Raw genomic sequence first — 7500 nt, forward strand, 5'->3', positions numbered from 1 at the left:
ACACACACACACACACACACACACACACACACACACACAGCCATTCACGCACACACACACACACACACAGCCATTCACGCGAACCCTGTCTCCGCACGCAAAGGACCCGGACAACGTTGAATACGAGCACCAGCTCGCAGGCACTCTTGCCCGGTGTGTATGTGTGTTGAGTGATGGCTGCACTGGCTCCCACTGTTCTTGCAGTTCAGTCATCGTGGCGTTGCAGTCGCTTGTCCTAACTTTCACTTTGGCACACACACACACATTTACACATTCACACCAAACACACACACACACACACACACACACACACACACACACACACACACACACACACACACACACACACACACACACACACACACACACACACACACGATGACAGCAAGCGAGCATTGTGGCGGTACCTTTTTCACGGTCGCGTCGACCTGTGCGAGGATTCGCGTGTCGGCGGCCGTGTTGTCTGCTACATGCCCTCGGCATCATGATCTCGCCAATGGCTCCAAACCACAAGATCGGTGCGCTGTTGTGCTTGCAGGCACTGCACTCTGGCTGAATGCGTCTTGGTGTTGAGGCAAGAAGCGACTGACTTCAAGTCACTTCATACCTAATCCACACACACACACACACAATCACACACAACCACACACAATCACACACAATCACACACAATCACACACAATCACACACAATCACACACACAATCACACAATCACACACACACACACACACACACACACACACACACACACACAGCCAAGGAGCTGATGGTGGATGCAGTCGTGCGTGCACCCCAGACCAAACCCGCCCCCTCGCTCGTCAACATGGGCCCCTGCTCCTCCGGGTCTGATGCCTGGACGGTCGCCCTCGGTGCCGGCGCGTCCGCTGTCGCCGCAAAGAGCGACGTCATCTTCCCGCCAACGGGGACTGTTGGTGCGCGCAGCATTGGACCGGGCGAGAAGTGGTGGTTGTATTCTTGGTGCATGAGTTGATGTTTGCGCACATGTGTGCAAGCTGAATAATGTTTGTTCAAGCCGCGTTCCGCAAACGCCGTTTCTGTTCACACACACACACACACTCTCTCTCTCTCACTCTCACATTCACACTCACACACTCACACATTCACACTCACACATTAACACACGTTCCTCTTCGCGCGCATTCGCGTTGTGGCACACCTTGATTGCGTCATGTCATGCAACAGAGACGCGTGTTCATGGCAACGCCCCCTTTGATCTTCAATTCCCAGATAAAACCACTTACCATGTCGTGTTCGCGGTGGGTATGTGCGTGTGTGCACATGCACGCGTGTTTGTTTTCGTTTATTTGTGTATGCTTGGCGTTGACGCGAACAGCTTTTCCAACCACGTGCTTCTCCGGCTCACCCAAGGCTCTTCCTCACAAACATGGGCGTGTGTGTTTGTGCATGTCGACATGTGTGTGTGTATGTCTACACGTGTGTGTGTGTGTGTATGTCTACACGTGTGTGTGTGTGTGTGTGTTCGTCTACATGTATGTGTGTGTGTGTGTTTTCAGCCGGCAGTCGTTGAAGGAACGGGCGCCGTCATCACCAGCGCTTGCGAAGTCATTGCCATGCTCGACGCAAACACAAACGTGAGATGCACACTGACATACAGCACACGTGTCGCGAATGCACGTGCATGTGTGTGCGTGTGTGTGAGTGCGTGTGTGGTGTACATATGTAACCTGCTGTCACTCTTCGTCTTTCACTGTCTCACGCCACGGTCCCACATGTTGCCTTACCGTCCCCACACCCCGCCACCATCACCACCACCACCACCACGCGTGATGACGATGATGATGATGATGATGATGATGACGATGATGATGATGATGATGATGATGATGATGATGATGATGATCACGGCAGTTGCCGGCCGAGTTTTCGCCAACACGGCGGCCAGTCGAGCACGTGCCTGGCCACACCCTCTACCTCCTCCACTCCAAGATGTCAAACTACTACCACCTTGTCGCGGAGGTCCTGACAAGGTGTGCACACACGCACACACATGCATGCCATCGTGCGTACATATCCACACATTAACATGCACACATTCACGTGAACCACGCCTGCAAGTGGAAACACGTGTGTATGTTGCATGTGCATTCTGTATGCGCATGACAGTGTTGTGTCAGACAAATGTGCGTTCGTGCTTGCACCTGACGCAACAAACAACGACCCACCACCACCACCACCACCACCACCACCACCACCACCACCACCACCACCACCACCACCACCAGGCTCGCTGTTGCTGCGGATACTGGGGTGACAGGCAGTGTTGATCGTGTGTTGACACTGTCACAGGAGCAAGCCCCGTTGCTGCACGATTTCGCTGCTCTTCTTGGTGCGCAGACGCAAGCGCTTGACACAGGGGAAAGGGAAGGGGGGGGGGTCACTGTGTGCGCATGTGCGCATGTGTGTGTGTGTGTTTGGGTGTGAGCGAAAGTGAGAATGTTAATGCATGTGAGCATATCATTGAACACCGGTTGCTTCTGAATGCCACCACCACCACCACGACCACCACCACCAACTGCAGCCCAGTTCACATCGTATGACATGAGCGCCTTCAGCGATGAGGACCGCACACTCGAATACGACGTCGCAAAGAAGTACGAGCCGACATCATGTCCCTTGTGCCGATGGTGTGATGCCCACACGCACGTGTCCATCATCGTGGATGTGTGGATGTGTGGATGTGCGGGGTGTGTGGATGTACGGATGTGCGGAATGTGTGTCCTTGTGCACTTGCGTTATGCAATGCCATCGTGCATGCTGCAACACTTGTGCTTCCCACCTCCTCTACCCTGCCGTTGATGTCTCGCGTCAATGCTAAATGCCACGTGTCCGCACTCGCTGCCAGATACGAGTTTTCAAACCTGCACGTCGTGTCGTGGTCGCACCCTGACGGTGTGCTCGCTGACGACATCGACATGTGGGACAGCTTCCTTCCATCAAAGGTGCGTCCTCAAAGCACCCTTGCATCTTCCCCCGTGCCCCATGTCTTCTTGTTGTCGTTTTGCATTTCGCGTCAACATCGTTTCCATCGTGATCAGTGCCATGTGTACACACCGTCTCGACTGCTCACTCGTACACACCATCGCTCTCTCCTTCTCTACGACGACGACGACGACGACCACCACCACCACCACCACCACCACCACCGTCACCACCACCACCACTACCACTACCATACCCGTGTCGCCATCACCATCACCACTGCCACTGCCATCATCACCAGAGCGCCGCCCATCTCCTCAATCGTGTCAGTCGCGACATTGTCTCGCGCGTGCGTGCAAGCGGCCAGTCCCCCGTGGGCGCTGCTCTCCACAGGGACGCGCACAGGCCCAAGGTCGTCTACTGCTCGCGGTGCGGTAACAGGGGGTGATGTGGCGACACGAGTTTGGGAGTGGCGTTTGATGTTGTGTTTAGGGGGGGGGGCAGGATCTGCAGCAGTGAAGGCTTGAGATGGTGTCATGCTGCTCTTGCTGTCATGTGCACGCTCAACGCGTGTCTTCATGTGTGTGTGTGCGTGTGTGTGTGTGTGTGCGTGCGTGCGTGCGTGCGTGTGTGTGTGTGTGCGTGTGTGTGTGTGTGTGTGTGTGTGTGTGTGTGTGTGTGTGTGTGTGTGTGTGTGTGGACAGAACTGGGATCCGGTCTGTTGCAAACGAGGGCCTGTTGATTGATGAGATGAAGGAACACGCCAGTCTCTTTGACTTTCATGTGGGTTTCGCTTTCTGAATGCAATATCGTTTGTGTTGAAGCCCTCAGGTTGTCTTGCGTTTTGCTATAATGTGGTTGTTGTCATGCCCTCTTGTCATGGTTTAGGTTCGCACCTGCAAGTGCTCACATTCAAACACCAGGGTACCCATACTGCGCACATGTGCTACACGCACGCACTCGCACATCTTTATCCACACCCGCCCACATTCACCACACACACACACACACACACACACACACACACACATACATACTACACCGCATACCACCCCCCATGTGCGTGCGCAGGTGTTCTCCTCGCCACCGGACCCGCTGCTGATGCCCGGCTCCAGCGTGCGCAACCGCCTCCTCTACCAGATGGATCTCTTCAACGACGCCGACATCATCATCGGTACGTCACGTCACGTCACGTCACGTCATGTCATGTGAACAGCAGCCCAGAGTTTCGCGAATTGCGCGACTCTGCCTTGCCCTTATTCCTCCCCCCCCCACACCATTTCCATCGTCATCAAACAGTCGTGCTCCCTGCTAACACTACGGTTGTCACAACACCCTCCTCTCCCCCTCCTTTCTTCGCCACTGTTTCTCAAACCCGTCCGCCCCCTCTTTCTCTGTGTTTCGCAGGGCCACACGGTGCTGGGCTTGCCAACGCCATGTTTATGAAGCGTGGGAGTACGTTGGTTGAGTTTATCATGGATCCCCACGGCAACCGATGCTTTGGCTATCTCGCCGCAGCCCTTGACCACACATACTACGCCGTGAACGAGGTGCGTGCCGTGCCTCTCCTGTGTGCCTATGTGTCTATCTGTGTGTGTGTGCGCGTATGTCTATCTGTGTGTGTGCGTATGTGTTTGTATATATGTATCAATACATATGTGTGTGTGTATGTGTATGTGTGTGCATGTGTCTCTCTGTGTATGTGTATGTGCGCTTCTGATGTGCCCCCAAGCACAGCACGGATACAGTGCACAGCACGAACACAGCACACACTGAACACTCCCATCTTACCGCACACGCTGCTCACCACACTTGTTGCTTCTCAGGTGACCTCGACGTACTTTGGGTCGTACACCATGACGGAGGAGGCTGCCCACACCATCACACAGCGTGTAGTCTCCATTGTCAAGGAACAGCAACAACACCACGACGAGCTGTAGCAGCACGCCAAGCAAAGCAAGCCTGCGAGCAGAGCAAGCAACTGTGGCTCACTCTGTTCGAGTTTTCAATGAAAACGTTCACCAATATTCGTCAACTCTCAACTGTGGAGCAAAGACGACGCAAAGAAGGAGAAAGGAAGACAGCAGACAGACAAGAAGCAATAAGTGTGACGCTGAGGAGGGCATGGAGAGGCCGAGAGCATCGCGCTCACAACGCAAGGAAGTGAAGATTGGAGGTGTTGAGGTAGGGACATCAGCGCCAGCAAACAGTGGTGGTATTGAAAGCACAGCCAACACGAACGCAGCGACAGCAGCAGCAAGTGCTGGGCAGCAGCGCAGATTACAACAGTCGAAACGTGCAGCAGGAGGCAAGAAGATGGCACCGCCGAGAACATTTTCGGGTCAGGGGCGAAACAAGACGCTCGCCGTCGCGGAGAGGGTGCGCAAGGCTGTTGACGGGCACCTGGATGCAGCAGATAAAGCCATGGAGCTTGCCGCAAAAGCAAGATCAAGGCTCAAACATTCCATCGAGGTGAGTGAGTGTGCGTATGTGTGTGAGTGTGTATGTGAGTTGGTCTGAGTGCGTATGTGAGTTGGTTTGAGTGTGTGCGTGCGTGTGTGTGCGCGAGTGAGTGTGGGGAAACACAGAGGGGAAGTAAGTTTACGTGTGTCTTTTCTGTGAGTGTCTTTTCTGTGAGTGTCTTTTCTGTGAGTGTCTTTTCTGTGAGTGCCAGAGGTACTGGGGGGGCGGGGGCGGCTTTTGTTGTGCGTGGATGCCGGTGGGTGTGTGGCGAGAGCTGATCCCAATGTGCATGGGACTGTATGCAGGTGAAGGCTGCGTTGAGAGATGTAACGGCCGTCAAGGGCGAATCCAAGGCCACCCAAGCGACGGTGGGTGCCATTTTGATGTCTGCTTAGAGTAGGGGTGCTTAGACGTGCTTGTGGCATCCTGTGTACATTTTGTATTGCCAACCGCATCTCCTTTGCACATCGCTCACACACACGAGCATGATTTACTGACACACACACACACATACACACACGTACACATTCACATACATGCACACAACGCGCAACTATCAGGACACAAGCAGCGGCGATGCACAGTTCCTGAAGGATCTCGTGCACGAGAATCGTGAGCTGCATGCGTTTGTGGGTGAAATGAAGACGACAATGCAAGTGGTGGTGGACCATCGTCGAAAGCAGGTGAGCTATCGACCACACACGTTTGCTCCGTCGGTTGTAACCCCAACTGCCAAATACACACACAGACAGACACACAGAGATACACATACACACATATACACAAACACACACACACACATACACACATACACACACACACCACAAAGCACGTGCCAAACTCGCGCTCCATTGCACGGGTCATCGCCTCTGCCCTCCTCTCTCCCATTCCACATGCCCCTGTGTGCTCACGGCACTGCACGTGTGCTGTCGGGTGGAGCAGATTGACGAGCTGCTGCGCATCCAAGATGAAGCGCGTGCCGACGCCGCCAGGACGAAGCAGGAGGCCGATGACAAGGTCGCAGCCCTCGAAAAGGTTCGCGCCCCGTGCTCCTCTTGTTGACCTTGCAGTATGTGTGTGTGTGTATGTGTGCGTATGTGTGTGTGTGTGTGTGTGTGTGTGTGTGTGTGTGTGTGTGTGTGCGTGTGCGTGGTTGTTTGCGGACAACTGCACACGTGAGCCAGCAATGTGAGCGCATGGTGGTCGCTGTTTGTCCCCCCCCCCACACACATCCTCGGTTGCTCTTGTTGCTTCCTTTCTTCGTGCAGGAGGTGACCCGCCTGAACGCCAAGATTGAGGAAATGCAGCAGGTACGCTCGCCTGTCGTTTTGACACACGCATGGACACGGCATTGCACACAGCAGAACCTTCCCACGTGTCTCTATTCACACACACACACACACACACACACACACACACACACACACACACACACACACACACACACACACACACACACACCTACAGGTGATGTGTGCCGCGGTTGAGGCGGATGCAGGGACGAGCGTGGATGCGCTCGCACAAGAGATTGCGCGTGTGGAAACGGAGAACAGCCAACTGCGCGAGCTGCTGTTGGTGTGTGACACATCCATCGCACCAGAGGGGGTGCACCCGCGCAGCGGTGGTGATGGTGGTGATGGTGGTGATGGTGGTGATGGTGGTGATGGTGGTGATGGTGGTGGTGAGACGGACAGTAATGAGGATGGTGCGGAAGGGAAGAGCGAAGAGGAATGAGACTTGGGCGTGACATGAGGGAGGTGCATATGTGCACCATTGCATCTTGACGCTGTGGATTTGGTTGCCATTGTCCTGTCTGCTCTGATGATTTGTTACGTTATGTTACAGCGAAGCATGAATGTGTTGACTGTTTGGGGGGTTTTTGGTTGAGCTTTCCGTCGCATTTGTTGTTGCATTCCTCTCTTCTTCTTGGTCTTGATAACGAAATGTACAATACACATAGAAGCCAATCATCCCGCCTCTCAGCCAAGCAAAAGGGTCAGGCAGTCAACATGGTAAACGCCACGTGCCACTGAACACAGCCCAGGAGGTGAGGGCAAGAGCAGTGTCGTGCCATT

General features: G+C 54.2%; 2 protein-coding genes across 2 annotated transcripts in view; both read left to right on the top strand.

Annotated features, from left to right (window-relative positions):
• The window catches only part of PTSG_12037 (uncharacterized protein), a 7535-nt gene extending 2546 nt beyond the window's left edge, over positions 1 to 4989 (top strand). The window contains exons 8-21 of the mRNA XM_004995213.1: positions 104 to 157; positions 386 to 518; positions 757 to 933; positions 1205 to 1278; positions 1537 to 1614; positions 1892 to 2010; positions 2266 to 2369; positions 2562 to 2634; positions 2886 to 2982; positions 3264 to 3391; positions 3667 to 3745; positions 4034 to 4136; positions 4370 to 4512; positions 4789 to 4989. Coding sequence (XP_004995270.1) covers positions 104 to 157; positions 386 to 518; positions 757 to 933; positions 1205 to 1278; positions 1537 to 1614; positions 1892 to 2010; positions 2266 to 2369; positions 2562 to 2634; positions 2886 to 2982; positions 3264 to 3391; positions 3667 to 3745; positions 4034 to 4136; positions 4370 to 4512; positions 4789 to 4902 — 1476 coding nt within the window. The 3' untranslated portion in view covers positions 4903 to 4989. The remainder of the gene's footprint in view (positions 1 to 103; positions 158 to 385; positions 519 to 756; positions 934 to 1204; positions 1279 to 1536; positions 1615 to 1891; positions 2011 to 2265; positions 2370 to 2561; positions 2635 to 2885; positions 2983 to 3263; positions 3392 to 3666; positions 3746 to 4033; positions 4137 to 4369; positions 4513 to 4788) is intronic.
• PTSG_12038 (uncharacterized protein) lies at positions 4984 to 7401 on the top strand. Its single transcript, XM_004995214.1, has 6 exons — positions 4984 to 5434; positions 5731 to 5793; positions 5986 to 6108; positions 6368 to 6460; positions 6694 to 6735; positions 6893 to 7401. The coding sequence occupies exons 1-6, from the start codon at positions 5087 to 5089 to the stop codon at positions 7157 to 7159; spliced, it is 936 nt and encodes a 311-aa protein (XP_004995271.1). The 5' UTR covers positions 4984 to 5086; the 3' UTR covers positions 7160 to 7401.
• Positions 7402 to 7500: the final 99 nt, after the last annotated feature.

Source organism: Salpingoeca rosetta (assembly GCF_000188695.1).
Source record: "Salpingoeca rosetta unplaced genomic scaffold supercont1.8, whole genome shotgun sequence".
In the NCBI taxonomy this organism is placed as follows: Eukaryota; class Choanoflagellata; order Craspedida; family Salpingoecidae; genus Salpingoeca; species Salpingoeca rosetta.